The sequence below is a fragment of the Oncorhynchus masou genome, chromosome 32 (genome assembly GCF_036934945.1).
Source record: "Oncorhynchus masou masou isolate Uvic2021 chromosome 32, UVic_Omas_1.1, whole genome shotgun sequence".
NCBI lineage: Eukaryota > Metazoa > Chordata > Actinopteri > Salmoniformes > Salmonidae > Oncorhynchus > Oncorhynchus masou.
Genome location: NC_088243.1, coordinates 4,226,213 through 4,249,670, shown reverse-complemented (window position 1 = coordinate 4,249,670; position 23,458 = coordinate 4,226,213). Strand labels below are relative to the sequence as shown.

The window sequence follows — 23,458 nt, the reverse complement described above, 5'->3', positions numbered from 1 at the left end:
AGAGTTGTGTAGTTATATAAGGACTAATTTCACTGGAGAGGTCCAGAACTAAAGAAGAAGAGTTGTGTAGTTATATAAGGGCCAGAACTAAAGAAGAAGAGTTGTGTAGTTATATAAGGACCAGAACTAAAGAAGAAGAAGAGTTGTGTAGTTATATAAGGACTAATTTCACTGGAGAGGTCCAGAACTAAAGAAGAAGAGTTGTGTAGTTATATAAGGACTAATTTCACTGGAGAGGTCCAGAACTAAAGAAGAAGAGTTGTGTAGTTATATAAGGACTAATTTCACTGGAGAGGTCCAGAACTAAAGAAGAAGAGTTGTGTAGTTATATAAGGGCCAGAACTAAAGAAGAAGAGTTGTGTAGTTATATAAGGACTAATTTCACTGGAGAGGTCCAGAACTAAAGAAGAAGAGTTGTGTAGTTATATAAGGGCCAGAACTAAAGAAGAAGAGTTGTGTAGTTATATAAGGACCAGAACTAAAGAAGAAGAAGATTTGTGTAGTTTTATAAGTACTAATTACACAGGAGAGGTCCAGAACTAAAGAAGAAGAGTTGTGTAGTTATATAAGGACTAATTTCACTGGAGAGGTCCAGAACTAAAGAAGAAGAGTTGTGTAGTTATATAAGGACTAATTTCACTGGAGAGGTCCAGAACTAAAGAAGAAGAGTTGTGTAGTTATATAAGGACCAGATCTAAAGAAGAAGAGTTGTGTAGTTATATAAGGGCCAGAACTAAAGAAGAAGAGTTGTGTAGTTATATAAGGACTAATTTCACTGGAGAGGTCCAGAACTAAAGAAGAAGAGTTGTGTAGTTATATAAGGACTAATTTCACTGGAGAGGTCCAGAACTAAAGAAGAAGAGTTGTGTAGTTATATAAGGGCCAGAACTAAGGAAGAAGAGTTGTGTAGTTATATAAGGACCAGAACTAAAGAAGAAGAGTTGTGTAGTTATATAAGGACTAATTTCACTGGAGAGGTCCAGAACTAAAGAAGAAGCGTTGTGTAGTTATATAAGGACTAATTTCACTGGAGAGGTCCAGAACTAAAGAAGAAGAGTTGTGTAGTTATATAAGGGCCAGAACTAAAGAAGAAGAGTTGTGTAGTTATATAAGGACTAATTTCACTGGAGAGGTCCAGAACTAAAGAAGAAGAGTTGTGTAGTTATATAAGGGCCAGAACTAAAGAAGAAGAGTTGTGTAGTTATATAAGGACCAGAACTAAAGAAGAAGAAGAGTTGTGTAGTTATATAAGGACTAATTTCACTGGAGAGGTCCAGAACTAAAGAAGAAGAGTTGTGTAGTTATATAAGGACTAATTTCACTGGAGAGGTCCAGAACTAAAGAAGAAGAGTTGTGTAGTTTATAAGGACTAATTTCACTGGAGAGGTCCAGAACTAAAGAAGAAGAGTTGTGTAGTTATATAAGGACTAATTTCACTGGAGAGGTCCAGAACTAAAGAAGAAGAGTTGTGTAGTTATATAAGGGCCAGAACTAAGGAAGAAGAGTTGTGTAGTTATATAAGGACCAGAACTAAAGAAGAAGAGTTGTGTAGTTATATAAGGACTAATTTCACTGGAGAGGTCCAGAACTAAAGAAGAAGAGTTGTGTAGTTATATAAGGGCCAGAACTAAAGAAGAAGAGTTGTGTAGTTATATAAGGACCAGAACTAAAGAAGAAGAAGAGTTGTGTAGTTATATAAGGACTAATTTCACTGGAGAGGTCCAGAACTAAAGAAGAAGAGTTGTGTAGTTATATAAGGACTAATTTCACTGGAGAGGTCCAGAACTAAAGAAGAAGCGTTGTGTAGTTATATAAGGACTAATTTCACTGGAGAGGTCCAGAACTAAAGAAGAAGAGTTGTGTAGTTATATAAGGGCCAGAACTAAAGAAGAAGAGTTGTGTAGTTATATAAGGACTAATTTCACTGGAGAGGTCCAGAACTAAAGAAGAAGAGTTGTGTAGTTATATAGGGCCAGAACTAAAGAAGAAGAGTTGTGTAGTTATATAAGGACCAGAACTAAAGAAGAAGAAGAGTTGTGTAGTTATATAAGGACTAATTTCACTGGAGAGGTCCAGAACTAAAGAAGAAATATATAAGGACTAATTTCACTGGAGAGGTCCAGAACTAAAGAAGAAGAGTTGTGTAGTTATATAAGGACTAATTTCACTGGAGAGGTCCATAACTAAAGAAGAAGAGTTGTGTAGTTATATAAGGACCAGATCTAAAGAAGAAGAGTTGTGTAGTTATATAAGGGCCAGAACTAAAGAAGAAGAGTTGTGTAGTTATATAAGGACTAATTTCACTGGAGAGGTCCAGAACTAAAGAAGAAGAGTTGTGTAGTTATATAAGGACTAATTTCACTGGAGAGGTCCAGAACTAAAGAAGAAGAGTTGTGTAGTTATATAAGGGCCAGAACTAAGGAAGAAGAGTTGTGTAGTTATATAAGGACCAGAACTAAAGAAGAAGAGTTGTGTAGTTATATGACAATTTCACTGGAGAGGTCCAGAACTAAAGAAGAAGAGTTGTGTAGTTATATAAGGGCCAGAACTCTCCCTGGTAGTTATATAAGGACCAGAACTAAAGAAGAAGAAGAGTTGTGTAGTTATATGGACTAATTTCACTGGAGAGGTCCAGAACTAAAGAAGAAGAGTTGTTAGTTATATAAGGACTAATTTCACTGGAGAGGTCCAGAACCGTTGTGTAGTTATATAAGGACTAATTTCACTGGAGAGGTCCAGAACTAAAGAAGAAGAGTTGTGTAGTTATATAAGGGCCAGAACTAAAGAAGAAGAGTTGTGTAGTTATATAAGGACTAATTTCACTGGAGAGGTCCAGAACTAAAGAAGAAGAGTTGTGTAGTTATATAGGGCCAGAACTAAAGAAGAAGAGTTGTGTAGTTATATAAGGACCAGAACTAAAGAAGAAGAAGTTGTGTAGTTATATAAGGACTAATTTCACTGGAGAGGTCCAGAACTAAAGAAGAAGAGTTGTGTAGTTATATAAGGACTAATTTCAGGAAGTCCAGAACTAAAGAAGAAGAGTTGTGTAGTTATATAAGGACTAATTTCACTGGAGAGGTCCAGAACTAAAGAAGAAGAGTTGTGTAGTTATATAAGGGCCAGAACTAAGGAAGAAGAGTTGTGTAGTTATATAAGGACCAGAACTAAAGAAGAAGAGTTGTGTAGTTATATAAGGACTAATTTCACTGGAGAGGTCCAGAACTAAAGAAGAAGCGTTGTGTAGTTATATAAGGACTAATTTCACTGGAGAGGTCCAGAACTAAAGAAGAAGAGTTGTGTAGTTATATAAGGGCCAGAACTAAAGAAGAAGAGTTGTGTAGTTATATAAGGACTAATTTCACTGGAGAGGTCCAGAACTAAAGAAGAAGAGTTGTGTAGTTATATAAGGGCCAGAACTAAAGAAGAAGAAGTGTAGTTATATAAGGACCAGAACTAAAGAAGAAGAAGAGTTGTGTAGTTATATAAGGACTAATTTCACTGGAGAGGTCAGAACTAAAGAAGAAGAGTTGTGTAGTTATATAAGGACTAATTTCACTGGAGAGGTCCAGAACTAAAGAAGAAGAGTTGTGTAGTTATATAAGGACTAATTTCACTGGAGAGGTCCATAACTAAAGAAGAAGAGTTGTGTAGTTATATAAGGACCAGATCTAAAGAAGAAGAGTTGTGTAGTTATATAAGGGCCAGAACTAAAGAAGAAGAGTTGTGTAGTTATATAAGGACTAATTTCACTGGAGAGGTCCAGAACTAAAGAAGAAGAGTTGTGTAGTTATATAAGGACTAATTTCACTGGAGAGGTCCAGAACTAAAGAAGAAGAGTTGTGTAGTTATATAAGGGCCAGAACTAAGGAAGAAGAGTTGTGTAGTTATATAAGGACCAGAACTAAAGAAGAAGAGTTGTGTAGTTATATAAGGACTAATTTCACTGGAGAGGTCCAGAACTAAAGAAGAAGAGTTGTGTAGTTATATAAGGGCCAGAACTAAAGAAGAAGAGTTGTGTAGTTATATAAGGACCAGAACTAAAGAAGAAGAAGAGTTGTGTAGTTATATAAGGACTAATTTCACTGGAGAGGTCCAGAACTAAAGAAGAAGAGTTGTGTAGTTATATAAGGACTAATTTCACTGGAGAGGTCCAGAACTAAAGAAGAAGCGTTGTGTAGTTATATAAGGACTAATTTCACTGGAGAGGTCCAGAACTAAAGAAGAAGAGTTGTGTAGTTATATAAGGGCCAGAACTAAAGAAGAAGAGTTGTGTAGTTATATAAGGACTAATTTCACTGGAGAGGTCCAGAACTAAAGAAGAAGAGTTGTGTAGTTATATAAGGGCCAGAACTAAAGAAGAAGAGTTGTGTAGTTATATAAGGACCAGAACTAAAGAAGAAGAAGAGTTGTGTAGTTATATAAGGACTAATTTCACTGGAGAGGTCCAGAACTAAAGAAGAAGAGTTGTGTAGTTATATAAGGACTAATTTCACTGGAGAGGTCCAGAACTAAAGAAGAAGAGTTGTGTAGTTATATAAGGACTAATTTCACTGGAGAGGTCCAGAACTAAAGAAGAAGAGTTGTGTAGTTATATAAGGACTAATTTCACTGGAGAGGTCCAGAACTAAAGAAGAAGAGTTGTGTAGTTATATAAGGGCCAGAACTAAGGAAGAAGAGTTGTGTAGTTATATAAGGACCAGAACTAAAGAAGAAGAGTTGTGTAGTTATATAAGGACTAATTTCACTGGAGAGGTCCAGAACTAAAGAAGAAGAGTTGTGTAGTTATATATACCAGAACTAAAGAAGAAGAGTTGTGTAGTTATATAAGGACCAGAACTAAAGAAGAAGAAGAGTTGTGTAGTTATATAAGGACTAATTTCACTGGAGAGGTCCAGAACTAAAGAAGAAGAGTTGTGTAGTTATATAAGGACTAATTTCACTGGAGAGGTCCAGAACTAAAGAAGAAGCGTTGTGTAGTTATATAAGGACTAATTTCACTGGAGAGGTCCAGAACTAAAGAAGAAGAGTTGTGTAGTTATATAAGGGCCAGAACTAAAGAAGAAGAGTTGTGTAGTTATATAAGGACTAATTTCACTGGAGAGGTCCAGAACTAAAGAAGAAGAGTTGTGTAGTTATATAAGGGCCAGAACTAAAGAAGAAGAGTTGTGTAGTTATATAAGGACCAGAACTAAAGAAGAAGAAGAGTTGTGTAGTTATATAAGGACTAATTTCACTGGAGAGGTCCAGAACTAAAGAAGAAGAGTTGTGTAGTTATATAAGGACTAATTTCACTGGAGAGGTCCAGAACTAAAGAAGAAGAGTTGTGTAGTTATATAAGGACTAATTTCACTGGAGAGGTCCATAACTAAAGAAGAAGAGTTGTGTAGTTATATAAGGACCAGATCTAAAGAAGAAGAGTTGTGTAGTTATATAAGGGCCAGAACTAAAGAAGAAGAGTTGTGTAGTTATATAAGGACTAATTTCACTGGAGAGGTCCAGAACTAAAGAAGAAGAGTTGTGTAGTTATATAAGGACTAATTTCACTGGAGAGGTCCAGAACTAAAGAAGAAGAGTTGTGTAGTTATATAAGGGCCAGAACTAAGGAAGAAGAGTTGTGTAGTTATATAAGGACCAGAACTAAAGAAGAAGAGTTGTGTAGTTATATAAGGACTAATTTCACTGGAGAGGTCCAGAACTAAAGAAGAAGAGTTGTGTAGTTATATAAGGGCCAGAACTAAAGAAGAAGAGTTGTGTAGTTATATAAGGACCAGAACTAAAGAAGAAGAAGAGTTGTGTAGTTATATAAGGACTAATTTCACTGGAGAGGTCCAGAACTAAAGAAGAAGAGTTGTGTAGTTATATAAGGGCCAGAACTAAGGAAGAAGAGTTGTGTAGTTATATAAGGACCAGAACTAAAGAAGAAGAGTTGTGTAGTTATATAAGGACTAATTTCACTGGAGAGGTCCAGAACTAAAGAAGAAGAGTTGTGTAGTTATATAAGGGCCAGAACTAAAGAAGAAGAGTTGTGTAGTTATATAAGGACCAGAACTAAAGAAGAAGAAGAGTTGTGTAGTTATATAAGGACTAATTTCACTGGAGAGGTCCAGAACTAAAGAAGAAGAGTTGTGTAGTTATATAAGGACTAATTTCACTGGAGAGGTCCAGAACTAAAGAAGAAGCGTTGTGTAGTTATATAAGGACTAATTTCACTGGAGAGGTCCAGAACTAAAGAAGAAGAGTTGTGTAGTTATATAAGGGCCAGAACTAAAGAAGAAGAGTTGTGTAGTTATATAAGGACTAATTTCACTGGAGAGGTCCAGAACTAAAGAAGAAGAGTTGTGTAGTTATATAAGGGCCAGAACTAAAGAAGAAGAGTTGTGTAGTTATATAAGGACCAGAACTAAAGAAGAAGAAGAGTTGTGTAGTTATATAAGGACTAATTTCACTGGAGAGGTCCAGAACTAAAGAAGAAGAGTTGTGTAGTTATATAAGGACTAATTTCACTGGAGAGGTCCAGAACTAAAGAAGAAGAGTTGTGTAGTTATATAAGGACTAATTTCACTGGAGAGGTCCAGAACTAAAGAAGAAGAGTTGTGTAGTTATATAAGGACTAATTTCACTGGAGAGGTCCAGAACTAAAGAAGAAGAGTTGTGTAGTTATATAAGGACTAATTTCACTGGAGAGGTCCAGAACTAAAGAAGAAGCGTTGTGTAGTTATATAAGGACTAATTTCACTGGAGAGGTCCAGAACTAAAGAAGAAGAGTTGTGTAGTTATATAAGGGCCAGAACTAAAGAAGAAGAGTTGTGTAGTTATATAAGGACTAATTTCACTGGAGAGGTCCAGAACTAAAGAAGAAGAGTTGTGTAGTTATATAAGGACCAGAACTAAAGAAGAAGAAGCGTTGTGTAGTTATATAAGGACCAGAACTAAAGAAGAAGGAGTTGTGTAGTTATATAAGGGCCAGAACTAAAGAAGAAGAGTTGTGTAGTTATATAAGGACCAGAACTAAAGAAGAAGAGTTGTGTAGTTATATAAGGACCAGAACTAAAGAAGAAGAGTTGTGTAGTTATATAAGGGCCAGAACTAAAGAAGAAGGGTTGTGTAGTTATATAAGGACTAATTTCACTGGAGAGGTCCATAACTAAAGAAGAAGAGTTGTGTAGTTATATAAGGACTAATTTCACTGGAGAGGTCCAGAACTAAAGAAGAAGAGTTGTGTAGTTATATAAGGACTAATTTCACTGGAGAGGTCCAGAACTAAAGAAGAAGAGTTGTGTAGTTATATAAGGGCCAGAACTAAAGAAGAAGAGTTGTGTAGTTATATAAGGACTAATTTCACTGGAGAGGTCCAGAACTAAAGAAGAAGAGTTGTGTAGTTATATAAGGACCAGAACTAAAGAAGAAGAGTTGTGTAGTTATATAAGGACCAGAACTAAAGAAGAAGAGTTGTGTAGTTATATAAGGACCAGAACTAAAGAAGAAGAGTGTAGTTATATAAGGGCCAGAACTAAAGAAGAAGGGTTGTGTAGTTATATAAGGACTAATTTCACTGGAGAGGTCCATAACTAAAGAAGAAGAGTTGTGTAGTTATATAAGGACTAATTTCACTGGAGAGGTCCATAACTAAAGAGCACATTGCAGCAGCCAGGCAGCAGAGAGACCAGCTGTGTTTAAAAGACAGGGTGGAAAAAAAAATCTCTCCATTTATAATTGGAAGAGAGGATTCAGACACTGTCTCCCTTTTATTATGGCATGTAGAAGTAGGGGAAGAATGGGGTGAAGATGAAGAGTATGAGCAGTATATAGTGACCCTCACATTACCTCACGTAGCTCAGATTACTGTATAAAGAAGGCTACATCAGACAAATTCACACTATCAACAAGTATGAGAATACAGTCAGAAATATTACTAAACGTGGATCAGCAACTCCTACCCACCTGTTTAGTGGTGACACCAGGAGTACTAGCCATTGGGACTTTAACAGCTAAACCGCCAATAGAATCCAAACAGACAGATAAACTAACAAACCAACCAACCTGGTCAGACTGGTGCCTGTGGTCTCCTCTCTCCCTGGTGTCTGACAACCTGGTCAGACTGGTGCCTGTTGTCTCCTCTCTCCCTGGTGTCTGACAAGCTGGTCAGACTGGTGCCTGTTGGCTCACACTTTTACTCTGCGCTTCTCTCTCTTTTTTTCCATCTCTCCTTCCCTCTCCCCTTCTCCTCCTCCCTTTGTTCCCTGGGCAGACATCGTTAGCACGTTGAGGCCGGATGAGAAGGCCGTCATGACTTATGTGTCGTGTTACTACCACGCCTTCTCAGGCAAGCAGAAGGTACAGTACCACAGTGTTACTACCAGGCTTTCTCAGGCAAGCAGAAGGTACAGTACCACAGTGTTACTACCAGGCCTTCTCAGGCAAGCAGAAGGTACAGTACCACAGTGTTACTACCAGGCCTTCTCAGGCAAGCAGAAGGTACAGTACCACAGTGTTACTACCAGGCCTTCTCACGCAAGCAGAAGGTACTGTACCACAGTGTTACTACCAGGCCTTCTCAGGCAAGCAGAAGGTACAGTACCACAGTGTTACTACCAGGCTTTCTCAGGCAAGCAGAAGGTACAGTACCACAGTGTTACTACCAGGCCTTCTCAGGCAAGCAGAAGGTACAGTACCACAGTGTTACTACCACGCTTTCTCAGGCAAGCAGAAGGTACAGTACCACAGTGTTACTACCAGGCCTTCTCAAGCAAGCAGAAGGTACAGTACCACAGTGTTACTACCAGGCTTTCTCAAGCAAGCAGAAGGTACTGTACCACAGTGTTACTACCAGGCCTTCTCAGGCAAGCAGAAGGTGAGCGCCTCACCCTCTAGTCTCTAGTCCTCCTGTACCACTAGAGACCAAAATAGTCCTGTACCACTAGAGACCATAATAGTGCTATACCACTAGACCACCATACAATAGTCCTATACCACTAGAGACCATAATAGTCCTATACCACTAGAGACCATAATAGTCCTATACCACTAGAGACCATAATAGTCCTATACCACTAGAGACCATAATAGTCCTATACCACTAGAGACCATAATAGTCCTATACCACTAGAGACCATAATAGTCCTATACCACTATACCACCATACAATAGTCCTATACCACTATACCACCATACAATAGTCCTATACCACTATACCACCATACAATAGTCCTATACCACTACACCACCATACAATAGTCCTATACCACTATACCACCATACAATAGTCCTATAGTCCTATACAATAGTCCTATACCACTATACCACCATACAATAGTCCTATACCACTATACCACCATACAATAGTCCTATACCACTATACCACCATACCATAGTCCTATACCACTACACCACCATACAATAGTCCTATACCACTAGAGACCATAATAGTGCTATACCACCATACAATAGTCCTATACCACCATACAATAGTCCTATAGTCCTATACAATAGTCCTATACCACTAGACCACCATACAATAGTCCTATACCACTACACCACCATACAATAGTCCTATACCACTACACCACCATACAATAGTCCTATACCACTAGAGACCATAATAGTCCTATACCACTAGACCACCATACAATAGTCCTATACCACTAGACCCCATACCATAGTCCTATACCACCATACCATAGTCCTATACCACTAGACCACCATACAATAGTCCTATACCACTACACCACCATACAATAGTCCTATACCACCATACCATAGTCCTATACCACTAGACCACCATACAATAGTCCTATACCACTAGAGACCATAATAGTGCTATACCACTATACCACCATACAATAGTCCTATACCACCATACAATAGTCCTATACCACTAGAGACCATAATAGTGCTATACCACTACACCACCATACAATAGTCCTATACCACTAGAGACCATAATAGTTATATACCACTAGATCCCCATACCATAGTCCTAGACCACCATACCATGGTCCTATACCACTAGATCCCCATACCATAGTCCTATACCACTAGAGACCATAATAGTCCTATACCACTAGACCCCCATACCATAGTCCTAGACCACCATACCATGTACCACTAGAGACCATAATAGTCCAGTACCACTAGAGACCATAATAGTCCTATACCACTAGACCACCATACCAGAGTCCTATACTACTAGACCCCCATACAATAGTCCTATACCACTAGATCCCCATACCATAGACCTATACCACTAGATCCCCATACCATAGTCCTATACCACTAGATCCCCATACCATAGTTCTATACCACCATACCATAGGGATCACGCTGTATGGAAGTGAAATATGTTTGCGTGTGGTCAGGGGTGTGTTCATTCTGCCGACTCTATTGAAAAACATTGAATCTCCTCAATGACAGGCCATGCATGGATCAGCATGGTACCTGAGTGTCCTCAATCATGGATCAGCATGGTACCTGAGTGTCCTCAATGACAGGCCATGGAACAGCATGGTACCGGAGTGTCCTCAATGACAGGCCATGGAACAGCATGGTACCTGAGTGTCCTCAACCATGGATCAGCATGGTACCGGAGTGTCCTCAATGACAGGCCATGGATCAGCATGGTACCGGAGTGTCCTCAACCATGGATCAGCATGGTACCTGAGTGTCCTCAACCATGGATCAGCATGGTACCTGAGTGTCCTCAATGAAAGGCCATGGATCAGCATGGTACTGGAGTGTCCTCAATGACAGGCCATGGATCAGCATGGTACCTGAGTGTTCTCAATCATGGATCAGCATGGTACCTGAGTGTCCTCAATGACAGGCCATGGAACAGCATGGTACCTGAGTGTCCTCAATGACAGGCCATGGATCAGCATGGTACCTGAGTGTCCTCAACCATGGATCAGCATGGTACCGGAGTGTCCTCAATGACAGGCCATGGATCAGCATGGTACCGGAGTGTCCTCAATGACAGGCCATGGAACAGCATGGTACCTGAGTGTCCTCAACCATGGATCAGCATGGTACCTGAGTGTCCTCAATGACAGGCCATGGATCAGCATGGTACCTGAGTGTCCTCAATGACAGGCCATGGATCAGCATGGTACCGGAGTGTCCTCAATGACAGGCCATGGATCAGCATGGTACCTGAGTGTCCTCAACCATGGATCAGCATGGTACCTGAGTGTCCTCAATGACAGGCCATGGATCAGCATGGTACCTGAGTGTCCTCAATGACAGGCCATGGATCAGCATGGTACCTGAGTGTCCTCAACCATGGAACAGCATGGTACCTGAGTGTCCTCAATCATGGATCAGCATGGCGTCGGAGCCGGTGTAGTAGGATTCAATCTTAGTCCTATATTTATGTTATTCTTGTTTGATGGTTTATTTCAGGGCATGGCGGGATTTCTTATAAGCGTCTGGGTTAGAGGCCCGCTCCTTGAAAGCGGCAGCTCTACCCTTTAGCTCAGTGCGGATATTGCCGGTAATCCATGGCTTCTGGTTGGGTTATGTACGTACGGTCACTGTGGGGACAACGTCATCGGAAATAGTTGTAGATGATCCACAACATAGGGTCTGCTACTAGTAGCTACCAAGTAACAAAATGACCCATACATATAGCGTTAACATAGTATACCATAAACCAACAAAAAAAGTATCAAAGTTCAGAAATGAACAGGCTACGTGAGAAAAAGAGATACAATTGAATATGTGCTACGTTATCCAAAGGCCCTTGCGTATGATGTTGACGTCAGGCTTGCACGTAAGTGTCAATCATTTAAGTCCATATGATCGAAACTTTAGTCTTCATATAAAGTAGTCCCGATGTTGCTTCTCGGTGTTGCAGGATGAATGAACAAGGTCCCGGTGCTTCTCGGTGGTGCAGGATGAATGAACAAGGTCCCGATGATGCTTCTCGGTGGTGCAGGATGAATGAACAAGGTCCCGATGATGCTTCTCGGTGGTGCAGGATGAATGAACAAGGTCCCGATGATGCTTCTCGGTGGTGCAGGATGAATGAACAAGGTCCCGATGCTTCTCGGTGGTGCAGGATGAATGAACAAGGTCCCGATGCTTCTCGATGGTGCAGGATGAATGAACAAGGTCCCGATGCCTCTCGGTGGTGCAGGATGGATGAATGAACAAGGTCCCGATGCTTCTCGGTGGTGCAGGATGAATGAACAAGGTCCCGATGCTTCTCGGTGGTGCAGGATGAATGAACAAGGTCCCGGTGTGTCCGTTGACATGGAGCTGAACATTTTCACTTGGCATTTTACAAGGTTTTATGTAATCCAATGGAAGCGAATTATCAACATAACAAAAATCAACTTAAACATGAAGTCCAACGTTGAACGGACAGCTATCTCGCCTGTCATATAGAAGAAACTGAGCTAAGTGATGAGCACATACAGGCTACAAATAATATAAGGAAACTTTGAGTGGGCTAGCTGCCATATTATTCACTTAGCTGTTATGCTAGCTGCAGTACTACAGTAGCAGCTAATACATTAGCTAATGTTAGTTAGCTTGCCAACAGTCACATAATCGAAGGTGGTTTAATTCTCCGTAGTCCAGAGTGGTGGTAAACTTGACAGCGGCAACATGACTAGGAATAAGATTCACGCTGTATGCCACGGATGAACGCCTCGGCTTGAGAGGGAGATTCAGACCCGTGTGACCGTCCATTGTAAGTCAGCTGTAGTTTAGCTGGGAAGGCTATTCCATAGGCAATGTTGAGGGACCTGGCGTTTGACCCCATCGTAGCCATTTCTTTTTCAGTGCAGGTCTGCGGATAGGTCAGAGAAGGGCATGATCTCTTGGTCCCCGTACATCACCTTGCCCATAGCCCTGACTTTCCGCCTCACTCGGACTTGTCTGAAAAGTTGAGAAACTTCATGATGAGGACTCGAGGAGAGGGGGGTGGCCGGAAGGACCCGGAAGCAGACGGGCTCTTTCAATGCGTAGGGGGTCCAGGAAAGTTGTCCATGCCTAATGCCTCGGGAAGGCATCTCTGGAGAAATGCAACTGCGTCACAATTTTTCACTTTTTGGGTAGATTAACCAGTCTCGATTTTGACCTGTGGTGGCTCTTTAGCGAGTTTAGTTTTGAAGTAAGATCCGCCACTTGTTTTCCAACTTTTCGGGGGGAGAGTTAGATATCTAGAAGAGAGGGGGAGAGTTAGATATCTAGACAGGGAGGGGGAGAGTTAGATATCTAGACAGGGAGTGGGAGAGTTAGATATCTAGACAGGGGGGGAGAGTTAGATATCTAGACAGGGAGGGGGGAGAGTTAGATATCTAGACAGGGGGGGAGAGTTAGATATCTAGACAGGGAGGGGGGAGAGTTAGATATCTAGACAGGGAGGGGGAGAGTTAGATATCTAGACAGGGAGGGGGAGAGTTAGATATCTAGACAGGGAGGGGGAGAGTTAGATATCTATACAGGGAGGGGGAGAGTTAGATATCTAGACAGGGAGGGGGAGAGTTAGATATCTAGACAGGGAGGGGGAGAGTTAGATATCTAGACAGGTATCTAGAGAGAGGGGGAGAGGTAGGTATCTAGGTATCTAGAGAGGGGGAGAGAGGGGGAGAGAGAGTTAGGTATCTAGAGAGAGGGGGAGAGAGAGTTAGGTATCTAGAGAGAGGGGGAGAGAGAGTTAGGTATCTAGAGAGAGGGGGAGAGAGAGTTAGGTATCTAGAGAGAGGGGGAGAGAGAGTTAGGTATCTAGAGAGAGGGGGAGAGAGAGTTAGGTATCTAGAGGGGGAGAGCGAGTTAGGTATCTAGAGGGGGAGAGACAGAGTTAGATATCTAGAGGGGGGAGAGATATCTAGAGGGGGAGAGTTAGGTATCTAGAGGGGAGAGCGAGTTAGGTATCTAGAGAGGGAGAGAGAGTTAGGTATCTAGAGAGAGGGGGAGAGAGAGTTAGGTATCTAGAGGGGGAGAGAGAGTTAGGTATCTAGAGAGAGGGGAGAGAGAGTTAGGTATCTAGAGAGAGGGGGAGAGAGAGTTAGGTATCTAGAGAGAGGGGGAGAGAGAGTTAGGTATCTAGAGAGAGGGGGAGAGAGAGTTGGGTATCTAGAGAGAGGGGGAGAGAGAGTTGGGTATCTAGAGGGGGAGAGTTAGATATCTAGAGGGAGAGAGTTAGATATCTAGAGGGAGAGCGTTAGATATCTAGAGGGAGAGCGTTAGATATCTAGAGGGAGAGCGTTAGATATCTAGAGGGAGAGCGTTAGATATCTAGAGGGAGAGCGTTAGATATCTAGAGGGAGAGCGTTAGATATCTAGAGGGAGAGTTAGATATCTAGAGGGAGAGAGTTAGATATCTAGAGGGAGAGAGTTAGATATCTAGAGATCTAGAGGGAGAGAGTTAGATATCTAGAGAGGGGGAGAAAGTTAGATATCTAGAGAGGGGGAGTTAGATATCTGGAGAGAGGGAGAGTTAGATATCTGGAGAGAGGGGGAGAGTGTTAAATATCAAGAGAGGTGGAGAGTGTTAAATATCTAGAGAGGTGGAGAGTGTTAAATATCTAGAGAGGTGGAGAGTGTTAAATATCTAGAGAGGCGGAGAGTTAGATATCTAGAGGCGGAGAGTTAGATATCTAGAGGCGGAGAGCGAGTTAGATATCTAGAGGCGGAGAGCGAGTTAGATATCTAGAGGCGGAGAGCGAGTTAGATATCTAGAGGGGGAGAGCGAGTTAGATATCTAGAGGGGGAGAGCGAGTTAGATATCTAGAGGGGGAGAGCGAGTTAGATATCTAGAGGGGGAGAGCGAGTTAGATATCTAGAGGGGCAGAGCGAGTTAGATATCTAGAGGGGGAGAGCGAGTTAGATATCTAGAGGGGGAGAGCGAGTTAGATATCTAGAGGGGGAGAGCGAGTAACAGTTCCCATGGCGATGATAGAATGTATTTACCATATTCCTTCCTGTTCCTCCCCCAGGCGGAGACAGCAGCCAATCGGATCTGCAAGGTGTTGGCTGTCAACCAGGAGAATGAGCAGCTGATGGAGGACTACGAGAAGCTGGCTAGTGATGTAAGCACCACACCCCTCCTCTGTCCCCCTCCCCCATAATGAAATCGATTCAAATGTTATTTGTCACATGCGCCCAAATACAACTGGTGTAGACCTTGTTGTAAACAGTGAAATGTTTACTTTCAGGCCCTTTACCAACAATGCTTTAAGAAGTTTTAATTTAAAAAAGTGCTAAGTAAAAAAATAGATAAGGAAAACATTTTAAATATGAGTAACAAATAATTAAACAGCACCAGTAAAATAACATTGTGGAGGCGATATACAGGGTATTACGGTACAGAGTCAATGTGGAGGCTATATACAGGGGGTACCGGTACAGAGTCAATGTGGAGGATATATACAGGGGGTACCGGTACAGAGTCAATGTGGAGGCTATATATTACGGTACAGAGTCATGTGGAGGCTATATACAGGGTATTACGGTACAGGTTCAATGTGGAGGCTATATACAGGGTATTACGGTACGGAGTCAATGTGGAGGCTATATACAGGGTATTACGGTACAGAGTCAATGTGGAGGATATATACAAGGGGTACCGGTACAGAGTCAATGTGGAGACTATATACAGGGTATTACGGTACAGAGTCAGTGTGGAGGCTATATACAGGGTATTACGGTACAGAGTCAATGTGGAGGCTATATACAGGGGGTACCGGTACAGAGTCAATGTGGAGGATATATACAGGGGGTACCGGTACAGAGTCAATGTGGAGGCTATATACAGGGTATTACGGTACAGAGTCAATATACAGGGTATTACGGTACAGAGTCAGTGTGGAGGCTATATACAGGGTATTACGGTACAGAGTCAATGTGGAGGCTATATACAGGGTATTACGGTACAGAGTCAATGTGGAGGCTATATACAGGGTATTACCGGTACAGAGTCAATGTGGAGGCTATATACATGGTGTTACGGTACAGAGTCAATGTGGAGGCTATATACAGGGTATTACGGTACAGAGTCAATGTGGAGGCTATATACAGGGTGTACCAGTACAATGTGGAGGCTATATACAGGGTGTACCAGTACAATGTGGAGGCTATATACAGGGTGTACCAGTACAGAGTCAATGTGGAGGCTATATACAGGGGGTACCGGTGCAGAGTCAATTGTGGAGGCTATATACAGTGGGTACCGGTACAGAGTCAATGTGGAGGCTATGTTCAGGGGGTACCGGTCCAGAGTCAATGTGGAGGCTATATTCAGGGGGTACCGGTACAGAGTCAATGTGGAGGCTATATACAGGTGGTACTGGTACATCTGGCACCAGACTAACAACAAATGAACAGTTGGCAGAATTGTGCTTGTTGAATTAGCTTCCTACATTCACACTGCTATATGTATTAGTTATTCACTATTAGTAACAAAAGTCTCTCTCTCTCGCTCTTTCCATTCCTTTTTCTCATTGTGCTAACCTCACCTGCTCTACCTTTACTGTCCCTCTATACCTGCCCTGCCTGTCCCCTGTCACCTCTTACCCCTACTCCTTACCATCTACTCTCTCCTCCTGTTCCTCTCTCCCTCCTCTCCTCCAATTCTCCTTCTCTCCCCGTACCCCTACTCCTTACCATCTACCTCCTCCAATGCTCCTTCTCTCCCCCGTCACCTCTTACCCCTACTCCTTACCATCTACTCTCTCCTCCTGTTCCTCTCTCCCTCCTCTCCTCCAATTCTTCTCTCCCCCTCACCCTACCCCTACTCCTCCAACTCTCTCCTCCTGTTCCTTTCTCCCTCCTCTCCTCCAATTCTCCTTCTCTCCCCTGTCACCTCTTACCCCTATTCCTTACCATCTACTCTCTCCTCCTGTTCCTCTCTCCCTCCTCTCCTCCAATGCTCCTTCTCTCCCCCGTCACCTCTTACCCCTACTCCTTACCATCTACTCTCTCCTCCTGTTCCTTTCTCCCTCCTCTCCTCCAATTCTCCTTCTCTCCCCCGTCACCTCTTACCCCTACTCCTTACCATCTACTCTCTCCTCCTGTTCCCTCTCCCTCCTCTCCTCTCCTTCTCTCCCCCGTCACCTCTTACCCCTATTCCTTACCATCTACTCTCTCCTCCTGTTCCTTTCTCCCTCCTCTTCTCCAATTCTCCATCTATGCCTCTCCTCTTCCACCCCCCCTCTCTTCCTCTTCCCCCCCTCCATAGCTCCTGGAGTGGATCCGTCGCACCATCCCGTGGCTGGAGAACCGTGCTCCAGAGAACACCATGCAGGCGATGCAGCAGAAGCTGGAGGACTTCAGGGACTATCGGCGTCAACACAAGCCCCCCAAGGTTCTACACCTGCTTGGACTGTTATAATGACTGTCACTAATTCCTTTTATGAATCAGGGCTCCCTTGTTAAAAGAGACATCGGTGTCAATGGGACTTCCCTGAATAGGTTTAATAATAACACAAACTATGTATGCATGTGTGACCTAAGTCATTTTGGATGGAAACGGCTGCTAAGTGGCAACTATAATTGTGATATTAAAAGGTCCAGGAGAAGTGTCAGCTGGAGATCAACTTCAACACCCTGCAGACCAAGCTGAGACTCAGCAACAGACCTGCCTTCATGCCCTCCGAGGGGAAGATGGTGTCGGTAGGTAACCTACAGTATGAAGTACACTACACACACCTCTTTCTCTCTCTCTCTCTCTCTGTTTCTCTCTCTCTCTCTCTCTCTTCTCTCTCTCTCTCTCTCTCTCTCTCTCTCTCTCTCTCTCTCTCTCTCTCTCTCTCTCTCTTTCTCTCTCTCTCTCTCTCTGTTTCTCTCTCTCTCTCTCTCTCTCTCTCTCTCTCTCTCTCTCTCTCTCCTCTCTCTCTCTCTCTCTCTCTCTCTCTCTCTCTGCCTCTCTCTCTCTCTTTCTCTCTCTCTCTCTGCCTCTCTCTCGCTCTCTGTTTCTTTCTCTCTCTCAATTCAATTTAAGGTGCTTTATTGGGAAATGGGAAACATATGTTAAATTTGCCCAAAGCAAGTGAAGTAGATAATAAACAATAGTGAAATAAACAATAAAACATTAGTAGCAAACATTACACTCACGGAAGTTTCCAGAATTATGAAGACATGTCAAATGTCACATTATGTCTATATACAGTGTTTTAACAATGTGCAAATAGGACAAATAAATAAATATAGATTGTATTTACAAATGGTGTTTGTTCTATACTGGTTATAAATCTTGCTGCTGTGACATCACACTGTGGTATTTCACCCAATAGACATTGGAGTTTATCAAAATTGGATTTGTTTTCAAATTCATTATGGGTCTTTGTAATCTGAGGGAAATATGTGTCTCTAATATGGCCATACATTGGGCAGGAGGTTAGGAAGTGCAGCTCAGTTTCCACCTCATTTTGTGAGCAGTGAGCACATAGACAGACATAGCTCTCAAGAGAAGACAGGCTATGGCGGCCTTTCTCAATAGCAAGGCTATGCTCACTGAGTCTGTACATAGTCAAAGCTTTCCTTAAGTTTGGGTCAGTCACAGTGGTCAGGTATTCTGCCACTGTGTACTCTCTGTTTAGGGTCAGTCACAGTGGTCAGGTATTCTGCCACTGTGTACTCTCTGTTTAGGGCCAAATAGCATCCTAGTTTGCTCTGTTTTTTTTGTAAATTCTTTCCAATGTGTCAAGTAATTATCTTTTTGTTTTCTCATGATTTCTCTCTCTCTCGCTCTTTCTCTCTCATCACGCCCCCTGTTTAAGTCAGTTGCTATTTACACAGCACATTCAAGGAGATCAGCATCGGCTTTAGCAAGACGCTACTCAGATTCCCTGAATCTCGATCACAAAACGAGCAGCTACACTGAACACAAACATAAACGCAACATGTAAAGTGTTGGTCCCATGTTTCATGAGCTGAAATAAAAGATCCCAGAAATGTTCCATACGCACACAAAAAGCATATTTCTCAAGTTTTGAGCCCAAATGTGTCTACATTCGTGTTAGTGAGCATTTCTCCTTTGCAAAGATAATCCATCCACCTGACAGGTGTGGCCTATCAAGAAGCTGATTAAACAGCATGATCATTACACAGGTGGACCTTGTGCTGGGGACAATAACCCTAAAATGTGCAGTTTTGTCACACAACACAATGCCACAGATGTCTCAAGTTTTGAGGGAGGATGCAATTGTCATGCTGACTGCAGGAATGTCCACCAGAGCTGTTGCCAGAGAATTGTATGTTCATTTCTCTACCATAAGCCGCTCAACCAACGCCGTTTTAGAGAATTTGTCAGTACGTCCAACCGGCCTCACAGCCGCAGACCACGTGTAACCATGCCAACCCAGGACCTCAACATCCGGCTTCTTCACCTGCGGGATCGTCTGAGGCCACCCGGGCAGCTGATGAAACTGTGGGTTTGCATGAAGAACTTCAGTTGTTCAAACAATCCTCTTAACACCCTGAAGCCTCGTTACCATCGGGACTTTAAATCAGCCCCCCCCCCGACCCCCCCCCCCCGGACACGGCTGGAATTGGACTGGTGATTGGTGACTGTAAGCTGGACCTACATGTTAGTTGTTGTATTTGTGCAGGACGTCTCTAACGCCTGGGGCGGTCTAGAAGGGGCGGAGAAGGGTTATGAGGAGTGGCTCCTCAACGAGATACGCCGGCTGGAGAGACTCGACCACCTGGCCGAGAAGTTCCGTCAGAAGGCAGCCATCCACGAAACCTGGACTGAAGGTACCAGAACCATGAAACAGAACACCACATCTGTTTCCATTTGACCATTTTTGATTGAAACTAGTATTATAAGTAACTTAATTGTAAACTGTATTGTTGGTTAAAAAAAACTATTTGGGCTGATCCCGCTTACGGGATCGATATGACAACAGCCAGTGAAAAGTGCAGGGCGCCAAATTAAAAACAACAGAAATCCCATAATTACAATTCCTCAAACATACAAGTATTTTACACCATTTTAAAGATACACTTCTTGTTAATCCAGCCACAGTGTCCGATTTCAAAAAGGCTTTACGACGAAAGCAAACCAAACGATTATGTTAGGTCAGAGCCAAGTCACAGAAAAACACAGCCCTTTTTCCAGCCAAAGAGAGGAGTCACAAAAAGCAGAAATAGAGATAAAATTAATCACTAACCTTTGATGATCTTCATCAGATGACACTCATAGGACTTTATGTTACACAATACATGTATGTTTTGTTCGATGAAGTTCATATTTATATCCAGAAATCTCAGTATATATTGGCGCGTTACGTTCAGTAGTTCCAAAACATCCTGTGATTTTGCAGAGAGCCACGTCAATTTACAGAAATACTCATAATAAACATTGATAAAAGATACAACTACTATGCACGGAATTATAAATACACTTCTCCTTAATGCAACCGTTGTGTCAGATTTAAAAAAGCTTTACCGAAAAAGCACACCATGCAATAATCTGAGTACAGCGCTCAGACAACAAATCAAGCCAAACAGATATCCGCCATGTTGTGTCAACAGAAGTCAGAAATAGCATTATAAATATTCACTTACCTTTGATGATCTTCATCAGAATGCACTCCCAGGAATCCCAGTTCCACAATAAATGTTTGTTTTGTTCGATAATGTCCATCATTTATGTCTAAATATCTCCTTTTTGTTTGCGCGTTTAGCCCAGTAAGCCAAATTCATGATGGGCGAAAAGTTCCATTATAGTCCATAGAAACATGTCAAACGATGTATAGAATCAATCTTTAGGATGTTTTTAACATAAATCTTCAATAATGTTCCAATCGGAGAATTCCTTTGTCTTCAGAAATGCAATGGAACTCAAGCTAACTCTCACGTGAACACGCGTGGCCAGCACGTGGCTCTCTGGCAGACCTCTGACTCATTCAGCTCCCATTCCCCCCTCACAGTAGAAGCATCAAACAAGGTTCTAAAGACTGTTGACATCTAGTGGAAGCCTTAGGAAGTGCAATTTGACCCCATAGACACCGTGCATTCGATAAAGAATGAGTTGAAAACTACTAACCTCACATGTCCCACTTCCTGGTTGGATTTTTTCTCCGGTTTTCGCCTGCCATATGAGTTTAGAAACTTCAGTGTTTTATATCCAAATCTACTAATAATATGCATATATTAGCACCTGGGCCTGAGTAGCAGACTGTTTACTCTGGGCAACTTATTCATCCAAGCTACTCAATACTGCCCCCAGCCATAACAAGGTTAAAGGCTTGTAAAGTCAGCATTTCACTGTAAGGTCTATACATGGTCTATACATGTTTTATTCAGCACACGTGACAAATAACGATTTGATTTGTTATCCAGAAATGATTGGATCACTGTGTACAGCACCTTTAAATATGTATCATGTCCTCTGTAATCTGTTTTTGTTCAACATACATTCTGTATTCGTGTATTTACTGTGTATACATTTTCCAGCGACGTCTGTGGTGTGTCTCCCCCTGCAGGTAAGGAGGTGATGCTGCAGGCGCGGGACTTTGAGACGGCCTCTCTGTCTGAGATCAAGGCTCTGCTGAAGAAACACGAGGCCTTCGAGAGCGACCTGGCCGCGCACCAGGACCGCGTAGAGCAGATAGCTGCCATCGCTCAGGAGTTAAAGTAAGGAGGGAGGGGAGGGATGGATGAAGGAGGGATGGATGAAGGAGGGAGGGAGGGAGGGATGGAGGGAGGGATGGATGGAGGGAGGGATGGATGGATGGAGGGGGAGGGATGGAGGAAGGAGTGGAGGGAAGAGGGAGGGAGGGGAGGGATGGATGAAGGAGGGATGGAGGGAGGGAGGGGAGAGAGGGGGGATGGATGAAGGAGGGAAGAGGGATGGAGGGGGAGGAAGGATTGGCGGAGGGGAGGGGGAGGGATGGAGGGAGGGGGAGGAAGGGAGGGATTGGGGGAGGGGTGGGAGGGATCTGTTTTGATTGAAGTTCCTCCACTATCTTTACAATATGGCTGCTATAACATAACATTGACCTGCTCTGTCACGTACCCCTGTCTCGTTCCTCAGTGAGCTGGACTACTATGACTCCCCCAGTGTGAACGCTCGCTGCCAGAACATCTGTGACCAATGGGATGCCCTGGGAGCATTGACTCAGAAACGTAGCGAGGCTCTGCAGGTACAGTAGGAGGGGCTTAGTGGGGCGGGGCTCTGCAGGTACAGTAGGATGGGCTTAGTCGGTCGAGGCTCTACAGGTACAGTAGGAGGAGCTTAACAGGGTGTGTCTCTGTAGATAGGATGGGCTTAGTGGGTGTGGTCTACAGGGAGGAGGTGCTTAGTGAGTAGTGGTCCTTTAAGTAGGAGGAGCTTATCACAGAGCATGTAAATGTAATTACTCGAAGGGACAAAGCCCAAGCCTCTGAGACCTCGGAACGTTCACTTGAATGGGAATTTATTTCTATGGGGCAGACAGGATGCATTGTCCTTCACAGGAAAGAGACAGTCCATTACTGATATATACTGTATATGTCAGGGATAAAAGCTAATGTTCTCTACATTACCTTGGAAATAATGGACGACGCAGGAGTCGAGTCCCTTTCCAGAGTCCATTTTTCGAAGGTAATGTACAAAAATGAGGAGTTTATCCCACTTATACCACAGTTTCCAAAGAAAACATACGAAAACACATATTCACTGGTATGAATATTTTTATTTATTTATTTTGTAATTTTTTTTTGTTAAGTGAATCCATACTTTCTCATCTTTTGGGTGCGAGAGATGCGACCCAGTCGCTCGTTCTTCAAGTCCCGTCGCCATGCTCGCTAGCAACGTTCTTATCCCTTGTTTGCTAGTTAGCCAGCTAGCTACAGCTAACACAAACATGACCTTTGCAGCCAGAATAACAGCAAAGTAGCCGTTTTCTCTTGGATACATCCATGACAATGAGCTGATAATTTAGTTTGTTGCTAAGCTAACCTGCCAATGTGACAACCTAAATCAAAAAATACCAGAGTTGCTGAAAACAACTGCTCAAACTATAAACGTTGGGAGGGGAGCGAGGACATTCATGTTCATCACTCACCACGTTAGGTCATCAGATGCTACAAAACAATATGTCTCTGCAAAAAAACTCAATCATAAGTTTTTCCTTGTTGGACCTGCATTGATAATGTAGCCTATTTCAGTCTATGTAGTTGTTGCTGTAGTACAGTCTCTATGTGTAGTTGTTGGTGTAGTACAGTCTCTATGTGTAGTTGGTGTAGTACAGTCTCTATGTGTAGTTGTTGGTGTAGTACAGTCTCTATGTGTAGTTGTTGGTGTAGTACAGTCTCCATGTGTAGTTGTTGGTGTAGTACAGTCTCCATGTGTAGTTGTTGGTGTAGTACAGTCTCTATGTGTAGTTGGTGTAGTACAGTCTGTTTAGTTGTTGGTTTAGTACAGTCTCCACATGTAGTTGTTGGTGTAGTACAGTCTCTGTATAGTTGTTGGTGTAGTACAGTCCATGTGTAGTTGTTGGTGTAGTACAGTCTCCATGTGTAGTTGTTG

At 42.5% G+C, this 23,458-nt stretch overlaps 1 protein-coding gene across 3 annotated transcripts in view; it reads left to right on the top strand.

Annotated features, from left to right (window-relative positions):
- The window catches only part of LOC135525478 (alpha-actinin-1), a 92,266-nt gene that overhangs the window by 48,111 nt on the left and 20,697 nt on the right, over positions 1–23,458 (top strand). For all 3 annotated transcript variants that reach the window (XM_064953145.1, XM_064953143.1, XM_064953146.1), the window contains exons 7-12: positions 14,940–15,032; positions 17,180–17,305; positions 17,509–17,613; positions 19,551–19,698; positions 21,432–21,582; positions 21,983–22,091. In XM_064953145.1, coding sequence (XP_064809217.1) covers positions 14,940–15,032; positions 17,180–17,305; positions 17,509–17,613; positions 19,551–19,698; positions 21,432–21,582; positions 21,983–22,091 — 732 coding nt within the window. The remainder of the gene's footprint in view (positions 1–14,939; positions 15,033–17,179; positions 17,306–17,508; positions 17,614–19,550; positions 19,699–21,431; positions 21,583–21,982; positions 22,092–23,458) is intronic.